This window comes from Crotalus tigris, unplaced genomic scaffold (genome assembly GCF_016545835.1).
Source record: "Crotalus tigris isolate CLP2741 ecotype Arizona unplaced genomic scaffold, ASM1654583v1 scf7180000024391.5723578, whole genome shotgun sequence".
In the NCBI taxonomy this organism is placed as follows: domain Eukaryota; kingdom Metazoa; phylum Chordata; class Lepidosauria; order Squamata; family Viperidae; genus Crotalus; species Crotalus tigris.
The window spans coordinates 4,651,507-4,673,691 of record NW_024100561.1 but is presented as its reverse complement, the minus strand read 5'-3'; the positions used below and the strand labels follow the sequence as shown (position 1 = coordinate 4,673,691).

The following is a 22,185-nucleotide window of genomic DNA, read 5'->3' as shown; positions in this document are numbered from 1 at the left end:
AACAGTTACTGAATGTGGTCAGTAAGTGAGAACTACCTGAATTATTTTAATGTTGTCAATGAACATACGATTTCCCCACAAAAAGCATGCAGTTGATCATGTACATTTGACTGCTGTTTAAATACTATGAAAATGGAGCATTTCTAAGAGCAGTTTAGTATTAAAAATACTGCTAGCATATTTTAACAAATTATACATCAATAATGAAGCCTGAGAAAAATGTAGTTCATGTCCCTTGAAAATCTAGCCAAGTCTAGAAGAATTTTTCATTAACTGAAATCTGAAAGATTTATTCACTCATGCATACACATTTTGCAACACATATTTTGCATCTTTGCTTTAATATTTCCAAAATAATTTCAATACACCGCTGATATAGTTCAATAATTTTTGATGTGATAGTTGTAGCTCCAAAGTTACACTGTATAAAAACTGCTACCAAAATCTTAAAGAAAACTTTGTGAGGTTTACCCTCAAGGAAATTGTCCTGAAGTAACATCAGGATTGGCCCACCTCAATCCAGATTCAAAGACAATCTCTCTCGGATCACTAAAAGGGCTAGCTATCTTTCATGACATTTTTCTAAATGTCTTAGTATAATTTGGTTAGATACTCTAATACATGAAATACTGGATCAAATGGAATTTTGCTTTGATTATAAAACAGAATTGTGATAACATAATGAAAATAAAAAGATCACAATGACAGATGAAGAATGCTACATTACACCATGGACATACCTGCCTTGAAAATTTATTAAAAATCAAAGAATACAAAACTTCACATAAAAATATGTATTTTTTAGCTTCCCACATTGTTATTACACACAAAAATGAACATATTTTATCAGTCATCCACAGAGGCATAGAACATAACCAAAGTGGTAGCCAGTGCAATTTATGGTTAATCATGACTGAATGGGACATGATATCTGCTTCTTTTAAGTCTATCCTGCTTTTAAATGGAACTATTTAGAACATCAATATTCCAATAATGTAGATTCATAGTCAATATTGCTAGCATGTAGAACGATTATAGGTTTATAATCAGCCCTTGAATGATTTATTCAAGTTTAGATCCCTTCCTATACCAGATTCTACTACGAGCTTTTCATAAGATTTGAAAAATAATCAAAACAAAAATACTGATTCCACTATAAAGCAGAGTTGAGGTTTTGGCAATTCACCATCTGTTTACTCTTTATTTGTTGTCCAATTACTGTTCATCTGAGTACTAACAATCAGGGGTTGACAATATTATCAAATATTGTTTTGGGGAAGGAAGGAATTTTGGAGAGAAGTTCTTTTTTAAAAGGTGGGTAGCATACTTAAGGGGCTTCAGTATGGGGATGGGGACATAAAAACCTGTGTATGTATAGAACATAGTTTGAAGGTTCAAGAGTTGTTTCCAGAGGAAATAATATATAATATGTGATAAGGAGTATGACAGGGCAACTTGCAGGTAGAGATAAACAGCCACAGGGTACATTTTCAATAACTTTCACGTTCATATTTCCCTTAAATTTGCAAACTTTATACATCTTTCTATACAGATGCTGGCTAGAATAGTAAACCTTGTATTTTATGCCTGTCTTTCTGATTATCTTACAATCAATTTAAAAGAGAATACTAGATCAAGATGAACTGTAGACAAAATATGTGCTACTATGCTTTGGAATGTCGCAATCTTTTCGCTCATGATATTCAAAGGCCTTGCATTTGTTTTGAAAAAAATCTCTAGCATATGCTACATCAGTTTCTGACCATTCTTTGTCAAACATTCGCTGCTTAAGAAAATTCATTTCCATGTACAATTTAAGATGTCAAGATACAATTTCTTCAAGCAGAATTACTAAACTCGGTGCTTTCCAAATTTTAAAAACTTTTTTTTCAACGAAGAAAAAAAAAGCATAAAAAGATTCAGTAAGTGATATAAGAAACATGATACTTTTTAAATGCAGGGTAAGCTATACACACAATTTCGGGTTTTAAAATAAAACAAATATGTTGCCATGATGATACACACTTGCATAGTATATCTGTATGCATCTTTAAATCAGTTGCTTGCCATACAGATTATCTCAATACCACTGGGCTGTGTCTTTACAAAATAATAGACTAATACTTCAGAATGCATAGAGAAGCCAGAAGATACATTTTAGGTAGTTGCTCTCAACAGAACTAATGCAGGCTGCTAATCAGATTCCTTAATGGAATCACTACACATTCCTTTCTCCACATTCTTCAAGTTGGATGCTTTATTTAACAATGGTCCAAGCAATCAGAAGGGAAATGAAATTGACAAACTGGTATCTGTAATTTGCAGTTAAGAGTCAGGGAGATATAGAAACACACACCTCATACATACACACGCACATTACATACACACACAAATATATCCCTGACACTTAACTGAATATATATATAATCGCAAACTTGATTTGTAATAGTATTTTTGTCCAGCTGTAGCAATTAAACTGAAGATTCAAATTTTTTACATGATCCCCACTAAAATAAATATGAGATCTGTAAGAGCATTAGATGGCATTTTATCTCATAAGATTGAATTTAGCATTACATGCCAGACTAGTAAGATAACTAGCCAAAATGCTTTTTAACTCAATCATTATTATAAATACTTAAGCCAGACCAACTGTTCCTCTACAAATTAGGAAGCTTCCGATATTATTTGTTTGATGTGTTAAATTGATTGCTTAGCTAATCTACCAGAAGCATGAACCCAACTTAGAAAATGCAACTTGGGAAAGGATCTGTAAAAAAAAAGAAAGAAAATTTCTCTCTCACACACAGACATAAGCAGATGTGTGTGCATATGTGCACACCTGTTTCATAAATATATTCATGATTAAAACATTCCAAGTTATTGCACGTTATGTTTGATGTGAGTAAGGCAACAAAACCAATTGTAGAAGAAATGGGAAGGTGGTGAACAATACCACAAATAAAGTTTTGTAATGGAAAATAACATTCAAGCAACCCATTCTCCTTCCAAGAAAACAAAACAACCAATTATGAAGAAATGCAGCTACAGCAAAGTGCCACAGCATTTATGGTCCTCCCAATAATCTTACCAGAGCTGTTTCAGCACTGTAATAATCATGGATAGGCAGAAGACAAACTTCCACAGTTAATAAGGCTTCACGATAAGCACAATTATTTCTTTTAAGATGGACTCCATCACCACACACGAAACATGCAAACGTTGGATGCAGATATTTGGCAACATCCAGACAGATGTACTCAGTGCTGGTCTCAAATCCTCCCAGAGCAGTATCACACACACTGCATTAGTCTAAAGAGGACTCTGAAGTTGGCCATTATCTGCTAAGGCTAATAGGCAAACTGTCCCTGTACTTCTTTCTCCTCCAAATATTACGGTTGTGTTGGTGATGACCTCTGTTGCTAACTGGCTGCCTTACAGCTCCATTACTGGCAGAATTGTATCCGCTGCCTTGATTATGAGCTCCTTTCACAGTAAACTTCACTCCATTGTGCTGCTGAAAACAAAGGAAATATTTAGTATTACTGCCAACTATTTAATATTATTGCCAATGTTTCATTAATGTTGTCTCATGCAGTTCTTAAATAATGAATTTATACTTATGAAAAAGCAATACAGCATTCAGAGATCTGCAACCAAAATTTAAAGGAAAGTTACATTCAAGAAAATTAAAGCAGTACTATATTACTTCGACAAATTCCATGAGAAGTGCCAATCAAAGAAGATATTAGGTCTGCTCTTTCTGAATTTTAAAGGATCATTTCTCACCTACTGCCCTGCAAAAGAGATTTTGAGGAGAGGAGATAGATGAGACTAATTCCAATATATTCTACACTAGGAATTTATAAAATGTTTTATTTTTGAAGCATTCTGAGTTTGTTTTACATTTTAAGTATGAGACATTTCAACTACGATAGGAACAGTCCATCTTTAGCACAAAACAAGGTACTTTTGAATTCACAGTGATCTAACATGTACCATTCATTGTTTTATGAGACAGATTACTTTTTATGCTAACATTCATTGCTGTGATTTCATTAATTTATATTTTTCTTACTCATATGCTGACTTGCAAGGAACTTACCTTCAAAGACAAGATACAAATAATTGAGGCAGAGTGGCATCCTAACTCTAACCCTGTGATCTAAATTACTTGACAACTTACAATACAACATTAATCTGAATATTTTAGATATTGTTTTCTGAGTCCAATGACATTATGAAATGGATCTATTGATGCTGTATATGCTTTTGCTTTAAAGAGTTAGAATACATTTATATTATCCTAATTCAAAGATGAAAACTGAAGAGACTTGCATGGCATAGACTGAAATCTGAGAAGTTTTTTTCAGATTATGATGTGATAATATGGTTTAGAATATTCTGAGTACTTTGAATATTTATTTTTTATTCAATTACTAATAAGAAATCATGTCAGAAAGATGCTTTTGGTATTCTATACATGTGCGTGCCATCCTCACACATGGAAATACAAAAACATTTTTTTAGAAAATGGGTATTATGTTGTAGATGAACAAGTAATAATGTCGTATTTTGGCAGCTTCTAGACCACTGTCTCTTTCAATATTCCTAGCTGAATATTTTTCCCATCTCTACTGCAACTTTTCTCTTTTCTTAGCTTGATCATATTTTTGGGGCTATCTTAGAACTATAGCTTGGCAAATCTAACACACTTTTGGAGAAATGTTCACTTGATCTAAAAACAGCTAGGAATCTGGTGACTCCTCCCCAAAGTGGCTGCTGAACAATAAGAGGCTTTTTCTCTCTTATCAACAATCTACTGTTTCTGCTGCCAAAGCTGGTTCTCTGGCAGTGCTGTTCCCTGGATTTGAATGGGACACTCAGGAATGACCCAAGACGAGTTTTGGATGGCCAGGGACCTATTTGGGAAGGACAGTCTTGAAGATTCCAGTTCCCTCTGGAAGCAGTAGGAAAGTCACAGGGGGAATCTATCTTCCTTTCAGCAGTTTCATTCACGCGGATTTTTAATTTTCACTTTTTGAATTTATTGTTTTACTTTGTTTTTTGCTCTTAAAAATTGACCAGTGGTTGGATGCTGATTTATTTCAACCCCTTGCTGTACTCTGTTTTTTCCATTTTCTTTCCCTTTGATTTATGTATGTTGTTTGGAATAATCTTTTTGTTCTTTGTATATTTGCCTTCATCCGTAACCTTTGTTCTCTCTTTAAGGAAGCATGCCACATTTCTGTATAGTGAAGTGCTTTCATTTGATTTACATTAATATTGGACTCTCAGTACAGGATTTTTGGACTTTTTGAATTTACAAAATATTTGGAGTTTATCTCTTTTGAATTTTTCCTTTAGCCTTGGATTGAACTATCCCGATAATATCATTCTTGTTTCCATCTGCTTCAGGTTTTTTCCTTCTTCCCTCATCTAGTTAACAAACATAGATATTTGATCCAGGATGAATTACTTTTAAGTTTTGGGATGATTTGGGATAGACAAGATGCTGTGGCAAACCTTTTATGGGTGGATTACAATAACAGTTTGTTAACAGAGAGTTTTGAAACCTTAATCTTTTTTTAAAAAATATTATTATTATTATTATCATCATCATCATCATCTATTTTGTCATTAATATAATATATAGAAGACAACTCAATAATTTGCAAATAATTTTACTAGTTTAAAAATTGGGGGGCTGTTTACAAGGGGTGGGAAACAATATTTTAGTAATGTATTAATCAGTATTCAGTTGGGGGGATAACATGTATATGTGTTGGGTTTTTTGTTTTTGATGCACTTTTTTAATGTCTTGATTGCTTTGTTTTTCTTTTGGGTTTTGTTTGTTTTTGAAGTTTTTGGAGTTTTGGTATTTTAACTTTCTTTTGAATAAAATAAAATAGAATTTAAAAAAAATAAAATCAGCTAGGAATCTTGAAATTTCCAGTAGAGTGGCAACTATTTAAAATGCTTGTTAGTTAACCCAGCTAACACGCTTTTTGAGGTTTTCCATATTAATGATTTAAAATTATTTTTCTAGGGATTGCTACATTTTCATCTTTTCAATCATCCTAAAAATTGCTCTTTTTCTCTTAGGTAGTGTTCTGGTTTATTATTTTCAAAATGCTTGCGTGAGCAAATTAAACACAGAATTTTTCACATACCTGATTATTCGTGGCCATAATCAATGCTCTTGCAGGCACAGACTGATTTTTACCACTTGGCATAGTTAATGCCGGATGTATTCCAGCCGTAAGTGGAGATGGTGCTTGCAGGCTGAAGTGGTATATATTAGGAGTTGTGCAAGGTGGAGTATCAGAATCCTTAATGTTACACAAAAGGAGAAAATATGGGATTTTAATTTATTTTATATGCATATATGTATATATATAAATATATATATATATAAAGAACCTGTAATGACACATTTAAAGCAGGATGATTTTGCACTGAACATGTTACAGAAATAATCTCTCTAGAGGAGGATCAGTAAAAAAATATTTTGGAAAAAATAACTGTTTCTGACCTTCCATTACTAGACTGTAAAAATAAGTTAAATAAGTGCCTTGAATAAACAGTTCTTAACACTATCCAGTTGCTATTCTTCTGATTAGGCAAAACTGCAACTGATTTTTCATGCCCAGACTGAGCTAGCGAGGCAATTTTTATAGCGTGTGCTACTTCAATCAGCAGTCATGATATCATTTGTGGAGAAGTCACAATTTATCTAGGCTTTTTTGTTTTCTGTGGTATCCATCTGTCTTTAAGGACTCAGTATGTAATTAGTTCCAAATATGTAAATGTTTTTAAAAACTAAAAAACATTTTAGAATAAAATTGTAAACATTAGATTAAATCTAAGTATGAGACTAAAATAAAAATAATGAAAAAAGTTTTTATTTTTTAATTAACATTCTAATCTACTTTCATTTTGAGAATTTCTTTAAAAAACCTTACAATAAATAAGATAATGGTTTCAAATCTATGTTCTGATTAGTTACTTGTGGTAATAATTATATTTTTAGATAGATTATATATTATTTAACAACAAATTTAGAGGAAGCTTGGCAAGGAACAGTGATTTCAAGCTTATATATATTTCAATATGAATATTACAGTAACAACTGTATTTGTGATCTTATAAAAGAGCTTGTAATTCAGATACTATTCAGATATTAATTTCCACATGTATGTAGATAGCAGTTTAAATAGAAAAAAGATAAAACTTACAACATCACTTCCAGAAAGAGATGATACTGATGAGGCAGATGAACCTGATGATAATTGTTGCATATCAGTAAATGACAAAGTCAAAGGTTGGTTGTAAAGCAATTCGGTATCTCTATTCTGGGTTGCACTCTCTGAAGATATTGATTCTCTCTCTTTCAGCTGAACATCTAGTGACACATAGATGTTTATATGTCAATATATTTCCTTTTCACTTAAAACTCTGTTTTGAGTTTTGTTAGTGTTAAAGTTTTGTTTGTTTTACTGAACAAAACATTGCTGATTAAGTCAGCTATTATATCAAAGATGTTTAAGACTGAAATAACATGCAAAGGAACTACAGTGTGTATTTTATTAATCTCAACAAATTAAAATCAGGAATCAAATAGCCTGACAGGCATGGATTCACATGTTTATGTCAACAAATCATAAAAAAAGAACTGAGGGAAACGTTGAGGGAGGTTGAGTACTGAACTGGATAGCACTGAAACATGGCATAAGAAAATAAAAATAAGAAAAGTATGATTAAAAATAATATGGGGTTTATTTTTAGGATCAATATATTTACTTACCAAGATCAGATGAAAAGTTAGCTTTGTTTCCCCATTTTTTTTTAATCCATGCTCTGTAGTCAATCACCTCTTCTGTCACTTTAATAATTCTACCTAAAGTACTAGAAGAAATGTTGACCAGGATAAGAAATCAAGACCACAGTGATACATTTTTTTAAAAAAATCTGAACTTCACTATAGACAACATAAGAACAAAAAAACTTTTTTTAAAAGATTTGCACACATTCAGTGTTGATCTTTTCAACTGATATTAGCTCTTCTTTCCAGGGTGCTGTATTACAAGAGGATAAGTATTATGTAGCCCTAGAATTGAATACATATTATACTTCCTGTAAGTGCCATGATGAGTGGATTCCCTGCTGCCTTTTGTTAGCTAGCAAGACAGCTTTGCAAGAGGAATTGCTACTTCATGCTGGATCCCAGTCAGGTAATCTTTCCAGAACAAAGGTGTGATCAATGACATTATCCACATGACTCCACACAACAGCTCCTCATGAGTAGACCATGTAGACCCGTCATTTTTACAGCTGGCCCATGAGTAGAATAGCTGCGAGTTGGGATTTACATCAAGCTCAAACTTGCAAAACAGCCTTTATGGACACATTTCTTGGCCAAGCCTTATATCTTAATCACATATAATTTGGGGGATTATTTTATTATTTGCATATTGGAGAAATCAAGACCTCTTGGATTGGCAAGGCACTACGGCATTCATCAGGCGAGTTCTCCTTTCCTTAAAAGATGATAGTGTAAATTTGATTTTCAAGGTCCAAAATTATAAGATGTGTTTTACTAGGGGCTTAGTGATTGGATTTTGTGACGTTAATAACTGATTAATGGGCCAGAGGGATTTGGAAATACAGCTCTGAATTGTTTAGAAGATACTTTCTCATCAAAAAATGGAGACTGTTTTAGAGTGGATTTTTTTAACCAGGGGATAAAGAAAATGGAGCAAAAAATCCTTACTGCAATAAATTTTGGACAGAATGGATCAATGTTTGATAAAATTGATAGAGTGAATTTTTAAAAGAATGAACTGCAATAGATGTTTATGAAACTAATTTGAAGGGGAATTTAAATGTAAATTCAAATGGGATCTGATGGATACCTGGAGGAGATGAACAGATATTAAATCAGGAAATTGATTTGGATTTTTTCTCTGCATATACAGAAAAAGCTCAATTATGACTTGAAAGGATTTTTTTTAGACGTGACAAGAAAAAGGATACATTTTATTTATGGGTACAAGAGAAATCTGTATAAGTTCTAAAGAATTTTTGCTTTGAAACACAAATGAGCAGCAAACTACCTCTACAACTTTTTTTTAAATAAGTGAAGATTTATAAGATTGGTTTATTTGACCAGGTGTAAAAGAAGAAAATAGTTTATCAGTTTGCTCTTATTGGAATTTTGCTGATAGATTAATATAGCATTATGATTTTGTTTTCTTTATGTAAGAGATGACCTATGGGGAGAAGACAGGTTATGTTTTAGTTAGAGACAATGATAGCTATTAAAATTGTTTTTACTTCCTGGAATGAAGGAGGAAGTTACTTCTTTTTTCTTTTGCTTTTTTCTTTATTTTTATTTTTCAAACCTCTCCCCCCTTTTTTGAAGTTTGTATTAATTTTATTCTTTACACATGTAATTCTGAATAAAATTAATTTTTTTAAATGAATATATTCTTCTTTGCAACATTCAGAGTTCCTCTTTTGATCATACTTAAAAATTCTGGAGGTACAATGTGAAGTTTAATTTCACACTGCACTTCCAGTTTAATTTTATATTTTGAAGCTTAAATGTATATTCCTCAAAAACCTCTGGGCTCCTACTGGCCTGCTCACTTTTTAAACTGCAGCACCTGGCATGCCACTCAAAGCCTACATGCAGCCCTGACTTTTAAAAGACTATATACCTCAACCTATACAATGAATACATTCTCAAATAGTTACCTTTCTGAATCTCTATTAGGATATGATTTTGCAAGTGGTGATACTGCATGGCTTAGAACAATGTAGGCATAGTCAAAAACTTGCTTTACTTGCATGGCACCATAACAACTTCTTCCAACATCATTGCCTGTAATAGTCAAATTTTTAAAAATCACACTCATTATCCAGTTGACTTCACCTTGTCATGCTTACAATGCTTAAAATTCTTGGAATAGGTAAGATATCTCAAGGAGAGATGAGCACTCTATACACTTGCATATGTACTAAATGGTGCCTGATCTTCCCGGTTACAGTAATCTATTCTTTAAAATAACAGTATGCTGCATCCCAGTTTTCTATCTACCGTTCTTAAAATTGAAGAAACTCCAACTATATCATTTTTATTCTGCACTGGATTTGGAACCTCAATACCATGTTTCCCTGAAAATAAGACCTGGCCTTATTTTTTTTTTGCTCCAAAAGAGGCACTAGGTCTTATTTTGGGGGGATGCCTTACCCGCTTACCTCAGATCTCTGCGACCAGGACTCCCATGCCCTGACACCTGTCACACCGCTTCCTGACTTCTTCTGCAGCCGCTTGCGGCAGGAGGCCACATGGCACTTTGGTTGGTGCCGCTTGCGGCAGGACACATGGTGTATCTCACCAGTGCTGCTGCTTGCGGCATGACGCCATGTGTTGCGTTGTGCTGGTGCCGCTGCTGGTGTGTGCCACAGTGCAATGTGCCATGTGGCCTCCTGCCATAGTGGCGGCACCGGCGCAATGTGCCACATGGTCTCCGGCTGCGAGAGGTGGCACTAGTGCAATGTGTCACATGGCCTCCTGCCACGAGTGGCCGCCAGCAACCAGAAGTGGGCCAGTGGCCACGCAGGCTTCTGCTGGATGGGTTGCTGTTGGTGGTGCCGCTGCTGCGAGGTGAGCCAAGACATCAGGGCATGGAAGGCCTGGCTGCCAGGGCCCTGAGGTAAACAGGTTCAGGGCACATAGGGCAGCTCCACCCCTGCACCCTAGCTTGATTGTTACACATGTGCCTCACCCCACTTCATACAACCAGACTGTGGGACGGAGTAGGCAGGGTCTTAACTAGGGCTTATTTGCGGGGTAGGGCTTAATGTCATAAATGGAAATCATGTGACCCATAGGGATGTTGCAAACAGCTGTAAATGCAAGTCTGTTGTCAAGAGCTCGAGGCCAGCCATCGGAACTTTGGAATCAGGTCACAAGTACCATTTGGGGGTCAGTTGTAACTTCAAACAGTTGCTAAGCTACTGGTGGTAAGTTGAAGACTACCTTTGTATCACTGGTTGACAAACCAAAAGGAAATAAAATTATCTTTGTCATACTGTTTCCCGCTGCAGACTAAATACATGAAAAATATGAGATTTGTAATCCCAGAAAAGTGTTTGTCATATTTTGTACTATGGATATTGACTAGTACAATACAAAACATGGAAATACACCACTGTTGTTTAACGATCAAGTTTGGTTCCAATGACCACGTTGTTAAACTAAATGGCTGCTAAGTGATTACATGACTGAAAGTTACTGCGAAGATCACTGGCTCCTGCAATATCATTCAGATAAAAGGTCTATCCTATAGCTATGCCAGCATTACTCTCACTCCAGTATGCTTCGTTATCAGACGTGTGATATTTGGCTGTATAGGCACCCTGGAAAAACTGATTCCAGTAAATATTCCACAGCTTTGTTCTTGTGAATGATAATGCCTTCAGCCTCTCTTTCCCCCAAAAAATTATGCTATAAATATTGCATAACAAGATCTAAGAGTATTCTTTTAAACATTTCTTTCAAAGTTTCTGGGCTAAAAGTTGAGAGTAATATATGTCATCTTACCAGGCAGAAGGGGATCTTCAATACATAACATGGATGGTCGATATCCATTAGTCATGGTTTTCATGATTTCTTCTTTGGCAATATAGGCACCTCCATTTTTTATTCTAATACCAGTTTTTAAGTAATTAAAATTCCTTCCATAGAGTTCAAAAAATTCTATTAGAAGCATTCCTAGATTTTCATCATATCTTCGAGCATCAATTCTTGGGTGCAACTATTATAAATGAAAATCACAGGATTTTATTTTCTTACATAGCAAGTAGTATTTATATATTATCTTCCTTTTTTTAAAAAAAATATTTTTTTTATTTTTACATTGCCAGATGATAGTATTTGCCAGTGTTCAAAAAGTACAAAATGTCTTTATATGACTTGCTTACAAAATGTATGTTTCATTGCATAAATATGATTCTGTCACATCTCATTCCCACATTTTAAAGGATAAATCTTCTAAACCAGGATGAAGATGGGATAGATAGTATGCTATATCTAGTATTATCAAGGATCTGAAACCTCTAGTCCATTACAGATTTCTCACAATTTATTGGTAAATACTAGAAGTGGTAAAAACCAAAAGGAATATTACCATAATAATACCTTAAATAGGTACAATAATTACCCAACAAGAAAGTAATTATCTAAAAATTATGGATGGGTGGCCTGTCTTATATTCATAATAGAAAATACTACTGAAGACACAATTAGTATCAGATACAAATGGCTGCAGAAGAAGTAGTGGGGATAATTTACTGCCACCAATAAATTCTAGACCAATGGGGCTCAACCCTGGTGTCCACTTAATGAATTTTATGCCATCCATTACTATCTGTTACATAAAATATATTTTGCCATGTTTCGATAGGTATTCATATATGTAATATTTTATGTGCTTTCATTAAACTGCCTCACTATGACACTATTTTCATAGCTGCTAAGTGTTTATGACAGCAATTTTTATGCCACCCAGAAGATGTATGGAAGATGAGCGGCATAACAATTTAATAAATAAATACATCTGAAATTCTCTGTCAAACCAAATACAGTTTTTGGCCCCTAGAAAATTGTCCACTTGTGCTGCAAATGAAAAAGAAGAATTATTTCCAAACTTCTTAAAATACAGTGGATTCCCCAAAGAATAACATACCACAATCAATCATTAAATAATTAGTCCAATTTAATAGATTAATTTACCTATATAAAATGTATCATTCATGTAACAGTAATATAATAAGCATTTAAATGAACATTTAGACAATTGATGATACTTATGAAAAAGGACATACCTGTAAGAAGCTAATTGCCATTAAAATTAAGCTATAGGAGCTAATTCCACCAGTAAAAACCTCATTCAAATCCCTCTGAAGAAGGAATTGCTTTAATACTAAAATCAAGTAAGGCAGCAAAGAATATTTCTGTAAATGAAAAAAACAGTCAGTTCTAAAAGGAAACATTTTTGCTTATGAATACAAAAGATCACACACCAAAATAATACACCATATACTATAACAGGTAGGAAAATGAAATAGCAAATGTTTATTATCTATGTGTTTATTCCTTATAAAAAATAGGCAACTGTTTCACTCATTAAAATTTAATAAATAACAAAAATACAAGGCAATTGCTACAAACATGACATGTAATTATATGGTACATAAAAAATGAATAAGCACAAGATAAAAATGTTCTTAATCTTGGACAAAAATCACTAAGTGGCAAACAAACACTCATGCATATACACTCTGTGTAGGCACAGAAAATTTAATTCTGTTTATTGTATCAGGAGGAGCTTGTTTCAAACTTGTGAACTAAGATCACTTCTCAAAACCAAAGCAGAAGAAAAAGGGTAACACGTGCTACAGTTAAGCAGGTGTGACTTGCAAAGTAGTTTATGACTAAATAATTATTTTTGTAAGAACAATTAAGTAAATAATTTATTGTTCATTAATACACAAATATAAAATAGTTCTTTCAATAGAGTTCTTAGATTTATAGGTAGTCCTTGCTTACCAACTGCTTGATTTAGTGAATGTTCAAAGTTATGACAGCATAAAAAGGAACCTTTGAAACCAATCCTTGCATTTATAACTGTTGCAGTGTCCTACGATTGTGTAATTGTCATTTGTGTGCTTTGCAACAGATACATATTTATAATAGTTGTAGTGTCCCACAGTCACATGATCACCATTCACTTGCTTAACAAATATGGTGCTTTATTTAATGGCCGAAGGGAAAGTAAGTTTGTAAATCCTTCAGTCACATGATTTTCTGTTTAATGATTATAGTGCTTAACAACAGAGTTGCCAGTTCCTGTTATGATCACTAAGCAAGGATTACTTGTATTAGCTTCAAAAATTTAGAGTTACAACAGCTAATAAATATACTGACAACAAAGGTTGGAGCCTGCATGTAGATCTAGATTCTTTGTTACAGCAAAATATCCTGTTAAGTGTAAAATAGATCTTTCCATTTATGTCACTATTCTGTAATCTATCACTAGGTTTGCTCACTAGGAGAACAAGTCTGAGCAAGACTAAAGTCACAAGAAGGATTCCAGAAGATTATAAACAACTAGAAACACTTTTGTATGAAGCACAGTTTGACTAATTCTGGTGAACTACTTTCAGCAATTACCAATCCACAGTCCTAGAAAACATCTGAATTACTTTGCTTTCCAATCTGGTTTGTTTCTCATGAACCAAAGACCAGAACATGAACATCCAAAGCATAACAGATATGCTTTAGGCACAAGCTCTTTTAGGCACAATTTCAGAGATTTTATACAAATAATCCAAAGAGAAATTTACTATAAATTGTTATTTTTGTCATTATGTTGGTACTTTAATGAAAATGTACATATCTTGGAAAAACACTACTTTTTGGAGGACTAATCATATATATTATTTTAGTAGCTTGGAATTGGACATAATAGGCCTGATAGAAAGCAAAGGAATCTATTAATAAAATTTTAAAAAGCTCATCATGTCTAAATGAAAAGTCTAAAATGTTTGAATTACTACATTTTGCATTTGATCTGAACATTCTACTTTCAAATATATAGCTAAAAATTCTTGAACGATTATGAGCAGATATGAGGAAATATTTCAGAGAGTTTTTGAATATATTTTCTAAGAGGACCATGAAGAATATAATCCATCAATATCTGCTGTCTGATATTCCAGATGGCATTTAACATAAGCACACAACCTGTTAATTTTGCTTTTTTTCCAAATTTCAGTTCTAAAAGCAGTAGATATATCAAGACGTATTATTTTTTTCTTGTTCTGCTTACTTTACCTTCATGTAGTCTTTGATAAGTCGAGCTGCCTTCACACCAGTTTCTACATTAAAACTAATATCAACTTTCACCTCTGTAGCCTGGTCTGTAAGTTTAATTATTGGTACCTGCAAAATAGTAAAATCAACCATTCAGTGGATGCCAATAATTAATATGACATTTGCAGAGAGTAATCAATGTTTCAAATCATTTAAAATAACCAGTTCATTTAGACAGCACATTTTACATTTGTTAACACACAGCTAATGTAAATATAAATCTATTTCAACCTTTTAAATAATTATTTAATTATAAGATGGACATTTAGGGAATGATTGTTCTCTTTATGTTTTATATTAAATGTTATAAAACTTCTTATAACATTTCATTTATTGTTGTTACTTTTTATTATTATGTTTATATATTATAAATTGTGTACCATGAACGTTTTGTTATTTTGCATATTGTGTCGTGAGTCTGGAAGATAATGATGGTATACAGATTCAATAAATACTCAATGTGTTTGTATTCTTTCATTTTCTCATATTAGTGTTGCAGATGCTAAGATATTTTCTTGCTAATTTAAATGTCTATTATGATTCTAATATGGCAGGTTCCATTATACTGTACAGTCTCAATTACTTAAGAACATTTTATACATATTACAAAATCTGTCACTGCCAATGGCAACTATTCATATAACCCTTGTTGCCATTTCTTTAGTGTGGAAGAGCCATTGGCATTTTGAAAGAGGAAAAGTAACAAACTCTTTTATGCAATGTTTAATTAATTAATTTCTATATTATAATGCAGATATCATGAAACTCATCTTGGCAAAGGTGATGAGGTCATTATTAATAAGGCATTAAACATTTTAAATATTTAAACTATATCAATTATTTACTATATGGCCAAAAAGCAGTTGTTTACTGTACTATCATTTAAAAAAATATATTACTAACCCATCTTGAATACTATGTTATTAATTAGAAAGCTGAAATATATGTGGGTGAGTTGCAAAATGTATTTTGATTCTAACACTGGGAGAGAAAGAGGAGAGAAATACACTATTTATCACAATCCCATATTGAAATTACCATATTCTTTAATATCTTTTTGGTTTTTGCCTCTAGTGTAATAACAGAACCAGAGAACCACCTGCTTACAACAGCAGATCTAAAAGGGTTTCTTAAAATAAAACTAGAGATTTGGTATCTAAGGCATGGAATGTTCACGGATCTATTCACATCAATGGCAAACATTTCCAAGTGCACTTAAGTTTAGGTTGTTAAACTCTATCTCATTTATAGCAATGTGCTAGTCTAAAAACAGCATGTGTATCTGTTTACTTAGAATTCAAATGGCATACTGAAGCTCTGAACATTACTGATAATATTGGAAATTTAAAGCAAAAGGGAAATGTCACTTTTACTTGAGAAGAAAATGACAGAGTAGTAAAGGAAGAATTAAAGTCATATAGATATTTCAAAATAGAAGCAGCACAGAAACTAGGTATTTTAATAAAGTTTCTACCTATGCAAAACAAGTTATGACTCACAAGCTAAAGTCAGCTTAGTTTAACATATGCCAAGAGAAATTTTCAAATGTCAGCACCAGCAAAGCTGGACACATCATCTGTCAGTGATGTTACCAGGACTTTAATTCAAATTTAAAAGGATAAAAAATAGAAAAGCAATAGTGTATGAAATGTATTTCAAAATGAAGATTAATCAGGACACACGCATGATTGTTCAGCAAATATTAAGAATAGCTCAAAATGCAATCTTTATTGATTGAAATAAAATTGTTAAATTGATTTAAGTAATCATTATATTAACAAAAATAAAACTTTCCAGGCATTCTTTGTCATGCCAGATGTTGAAATGGTTTGAAAACAAACAATATGAGCTAATTTAGAGCTAATGCCAAGAAGTCAGGAAGGCAGGAAAACTGACAACAACTGGGAAGAACATTTTCACAAACAATACCTATTATTAAATTGCAGTTGAGAAAACTTGACAAAAACACAATATAAACAAGCAAACAATGAACCCAAAGTACAGGTAGTCCTTGATATACAATCATAATGCAGCTTGCCTATTACTATCATAAGTCGTGGCGGTCATTCAGCAAGGCGCCCACCTGACTGACTGTCTTAATGACTACAGTTCCTGCTCTCTCTGTTACAGTTGTTAATCAAACATGTGGGTTATTAAGCAGAGCCTGGGATGCCTCAGGGGATGGAGGCGGGCTTGGGACTCCAGGAACAGGGCCCCATACTACAGCACTGAATGGTCGTAAATTGAGGGCTACCTGTAAAATATAAACATGTCTGACAATATAACTTTCCCTCAATAAGGAAAAGTTCAGGAAAACTTGTTTTAAATTACTTACTGTAGCTTTGTCAAGTACTTTAATCGAATGTGGCTCGGCCACATTGTGTTTCCTTAGGGCTTGTTCTAGCTGCTGGAGAGGTGGGCTCTCCCATTTTCCAAAAACCACTAAATCAATATCACTGTAGATATAAAAACATAGCTAAAGTTATTAGAAATTTAGATATTATACAACAATTCTTTGACAACAAGGTAAATAACATAATTTGAGAGAGTTTGAAACATACATACAACATAAATATATCTCTGAACTGTCAAAGCATCCATGACCTTTGTGAAACTTGCAAGCTGGTTCAAAATCTGTCTTAACTGTATCTGAAGGCTGATCGACAATTCAAATGCTTTAACAATTTGAAGACAGATCTTTGTTCACACTATGCATGTTGCAAAATACCTCTTTCTAGTTATTCATACAGTCCATATACACTACCTCCTTGATTTAATAATATTTAATCTAATTATGTTAGTTATGTTAGAGCAGTGGTTCTCAACCTTTCTAATGCCGCGACCCCATAATACAGTTCCCCATGTTGTGGTGACCCCCAACCACTTATACATCACCGGGTGCCAGGGACGTGGTCAAGAAAAGGGGGAAAAAATGGCAGACAGCCTTGTTTGGCGACCCCCGTGAAATGGTCATTCGACCCCAAATGGGGTCCCGACCCACAGGTTGAGAACCACTGTGTTAGAGTAATATATACAACAGCCTTTCCCTGGTCCCAAGTCATATTGGATTACAATTTCATCATTTCCCAGTCAATTTGGTTGTTAGGAATCCTACTCCAATACATCTGGAAGGCACAAAGCTGGGGAAGGGTAATATAGAAGTTAAAATGATATAGAGCCTCAGCATAAAACAAACTTTCCTGACAGGTAATACTGATATTTTTGGGTTTTTTAAAGTTTGGTTTAGAAGTTCTTTCATATCCGAGTTGATTGTTCATAGTTTTTTTGTAACTGAAAGTTGTAGAAGGAGAATATTAATGTTTCTATATGTTCACACTATTGTACAAAAGATAATAAATTAGAAATGCTAGCATCCCTAGAGATACAGTACTCTAATGTGTTGATGTAAGATTTTTTTCAGGTTTGCAGCTAAACCTGAAGAATCAATACACAGTTAAAATTAAACCAGATGTCTTTTCAATTATGTCAATTTTAAAGAGACACTAAAATACAATTTATGTAACTTACTACACATAAATCTAAGTTAATGAAAATTCAATAATTGCATTATTCCTTCTCAGTGTTTTTTTTTTTTTTACTGTGCTCAACATCCCTCTTTTTCCTGTATTGACTTCTTGATAACCAGTGAGGTTGGGATGGTAATATAAGTCTTTTTAAGGTGCCATGTAATCTTTTTGCTACTATTACATAACGTTAGAGCCAACAATACAGGTGAAAAATGTCCAGACTCACCTTGTTGGCAGATAAAGTCCTGTAGTAAAACTTCCAAATATCTGAACCTGGAAAAGAAAAACATTTATACTGAATTAATTGCTAAAAATTTCTAAAATTAAAATATTAAGTTAAAATCGTGTGCAGAGCACCAACTTGAGGCAAGCTTACATCAGCTGTAGGCCAAAGATCTTTGATGACAGTTTCTATTCTTTTCACAACTTCTCGTCTCATAACTGCTTCTTCAGGACATGGGGACATAAAGTCATAAAAGTCAATTATTTCTTCATGGAGCCTATGGGAAGAATAAAAAAAAAATCAATAACAACAGAAAGAGAACCAAATGAGCTAATCTACTGGTGACTGTGGATGCTAATCTGGATTTGCAAGTAGAATATTTCAATTTCAGTTGCATAATTATTCTAGGATTCCATCTCCATTCATTTTTTTCTAGAAGTTGAACAATAAAAGGATTATAAAGAATAAAAATCAAATTTGTTTTTGTAGTAGACACATTAAATCAAAATCAAGCCTAAGATTTCCATACTTTGTCTCACACAAGCAATATTTCTCTTCACTTACCTCTAGCATGCTTGAGATCACTTCACATACATATGTAGATAAGCAGAAAAGTATCTGTCCATGTTAATCATCCATCAATCTGCATCATCATAGTCATAGTTATTACTACTAAATAATTATTTAGATTTATATCCCACCTTTTTGTTTAGGAGCAAAAAGCACTGAACATATTGGTCTCTCCTCCCATTCTTTTCCCTACAATAACCATATGTGAGATAGATTGGGCTGAAAGAGCATTAATGACTGGTAAAAAGTCACCCAATGAGCTTCTATAGTCAAGGACAGAATAGTATCTGGGTCTCCCTAATGTTATATAGTGTAGAAAATGCTTTCATTTTCCTTATATTTCTTGAAAAACATACACATAAACTAAACTATATAAAAAGTAAATTTATGCATGGGACCTGCAAAACATTAGAAGTGTGGAAGAGTAGTTGGACTTGTTGTGAAATACCTTTCTAATCACAAGAAAAGGGACCCAATACACACAAAATTAATTCTACCTCATTCAACTAGGAGATGGGGCTTAAGACTTCTTCCTGTTTCATGGAGGAAATCCCATCCCTTCAATTAAATGTACTGATTTCAAATGAGTAAGTTCAATTCTTCCTTTATCATGAAGAGCAACAAGGATGATGGGGGGGGGAGGCTAAAACTTATGAAGAACATAAGAAATTGGGTATGTATAGCCTGGTAAAAAGGACTAGGGGAGACATAATAATGTTCCAATATTTGAGGGGCTACTATATAAATGAGTAGGTCAACCTATTTTCCAAAGCACTAGAAGGCAAGATAAGAAGCAATGGATGGAGAGAAGCAACCTAGAACTAAGGAAAAATTTCCTAACAGCGAGAACAATTAACCAGTGGAATGCCTTGCTTTCAAGAGTTGTGGATGCCCCATCTGAAGACTTTTAAGAAGAGACTGGACAGCCACTAGAAATGGTACAGGTAGGGTCTCGTGCTTGAGCAGGGAATTGGACTAAAAGACCTCGAAGGTCCTTTCCAACTCTGTTATTTTATGTATTCCACTTGTAAATGATAAAATACATGGGAGCAACATATAACAATCAGCATAGTAAAGTCATTCATATATTGCTGCCTGGATAATCTCTTAATCTACTTCACCTCTTAAATATGTGCATCTTTCTGTGAACAGTAAGATACTTCACAGTAAGTTTAACTATTGTCCTTGTTCATCAAAAATTGAACAAACAGAAAAAAGTATATACTTAATTTAACAGTATTTCCAAGCTAGAACAGTTTATAACATTCTTTGTGATCAATCCATTTAAAATCTGGATCTGAGATGAATTATCTATTTTAAAATTGCTTTTAAAAATAGATGACGGTCCCAACCTAATTTCTATTAATTGCTCTTCTACATTAAGTCTGCTCCTTGCTGCCTGCTGAAACTGGGCAGGCTGGGGGACTAGGCAGCATTGCACTTCTCATCAGATTCGCGCCGCCCGGTGCAGCCTCTCAGCGCTGTGAAGAGAGCGCCCCGCTGCCTGTCAAGACCATACTTAAGAAAGAAGGAAGAAGGAAAGGAGAGGGAGGGTCTGAGGGAAGTCCTACCTTAGTCCTGACCTGCTGCCCTTTCATCATCTCCTTGCCCCCTCCTCCTGGCCTATCCTGGGGGTCTCCCAACCTATTGCTAAGGAAGCTTTGGATACAAAGCCAGGTCTTCTCCCATGGAGAGGGAATGGGCCTCTCTCTGACTTTGCCCTTGTACCCATCATGAGCAACCTGGCTAAGGAGAGCAAGCACAGCAGCAGCAGCCTTGAGGAGGTAAGGGCAGCTGGGCGCCCCCTTGGGAAAGTGGGGCTGGGTTTGATGCCGCAGGTGCTCGAGGGCCAGGCTGGGCGTTTGACCTCTGCTGCCCAGGGCTCCAGGCAGTCTGCACCACCATCCAGCCCCCCCCCCCCCGGCACGGTCTGAAAGGAAAAGTGAGGCTCCTCCAGTGGACCATGCCTTGGCACTTGCCCTGGTCCCAACCTCTACTGCCAGAGATCCTCAGATCTGTCCCACTCCTGCCCAGGCACCCACAGGCACCCTTGACGCAAACGATGTAGAGCTGGCCACGCCCACCCAGTAGGCCACACCCACTCTGTCCACACTCACCCAGTAGGCCACACCCACCGTGGCCACATCCACCTGGCCCCTGAGAGCAACCGCAATGCTGATGCGGCCCTCAATGAAATTGAGTTTGACACTCCTGCACTAGTGGGAGATTCTGACTGAAATCTTTAAATGAGTCTCTAACAAACCTATGAATCTAGGAAATAGGATGGCTTTCACTGTTGATTTCAGTATCTTCATCCTAAAGTTTAAATGCCTAATAAGTTTATTCTAAGACCCAAAGTTAAGGATAGCTTTCCAATATCTACTGTTCTTAGCAGTGTGAAAAAAAAACCCACAATGAAGACATTTGAGGTATGCAATTTGTCATGAGACGTTCTTGGAGACATGTAATATTTACTTTATTTTATTTATTTCACCATCATTCACATCGATGATGATGGCTACTATTTGTATGCAAGCAAACAACCAGGTTCAAAGCATCAGTGACTCCGCTGTTCAACCCTGGGTTACCTATGTTCTAATGAATGTTGCTTTCCTGGTCTATTTATTAATGTCCTTTCTACCAGCTCTTCTGTGAGATCACATACACATAGCCTGATATTCTGATGATAACTGAAATTGCTACATTTTTTTTTCTCCAAGAGGATTCCTAATGGAATTTCCATGCACTGGGGACTACAAGCACTTTTCTTTCAGAACCACTTTCAGTACTGTCTTCAGGATTTTGATGCTAAATATAATTACCCATTCTATAGTCATTTGTGGTTTTTGCTATTAATGGAGCTTTATCTTGGCTGATTCTACCTACTCCCCCTTGGTTACTCTGTGTTGCCCTTTAGGAAC

General features: G+C 34.5%; 1 protein-coding gene across 2 annotated transcripts in view; it reads right to left on the bottom strand.

Moving 5' to 3' along the window:
- Positions 1-324: 324 nt before the first annotated feature.
- TENT4A (terminal nucleotidyltransferase 4A) overlaps positions 325-22,185 on the bottom strand; it is a 35,909-nt gene continuing 14,048 nt past the window's right edge. Inside the window, exons 2-12 of one of the 2 annotated variants that reach the window (XM_039329262.1) lie at positions 18,848-18,971; positions 18,698-18,744; positions 17,280-17,400; positions 14,906-15,013; positions 12,895-13,023; positions 11,612-11,825; positions 9,760-9,886; positions 7,808-7,908; positions 7,239-7,405; positions 6,174-6,332; positions 325-3,514 (exon numbers count right to left, since the gene is read on the bottom strand). In XM_039329262.1, the coding sequence (XP_039185196.1) occupies positions 3,338-3,514; positions 6,174-6,332; positions 7,239-7,405; positions 7,808-7,908; positions 9,760-9,886; positions 11,612-11,825; positions 12,895-13,023; positions 14,906-15,013; positions 17,280-17,400; positions 18,698-18,744; positions 18,848-18,971 (1,474 nt within the window). In that variant the 3' untranslated portion in view covers positions 325-3,337. Of the gene's footprint in view, positions 3,518-6,173; positions 6,333-7,238; positions 7,406-7,807; positions 7,909-9,759; positions 9,887-11,611; positions 11,826-12,894; positions 13,024-14,905; positions 15,014-17,279; positions 17,401-18,697; positions 18,745-18,847; positions 18,972-22,185 lie in introns of both variants that reach the window. The other variant, XM_039329261.1, reaches the window with a different exon arrangement.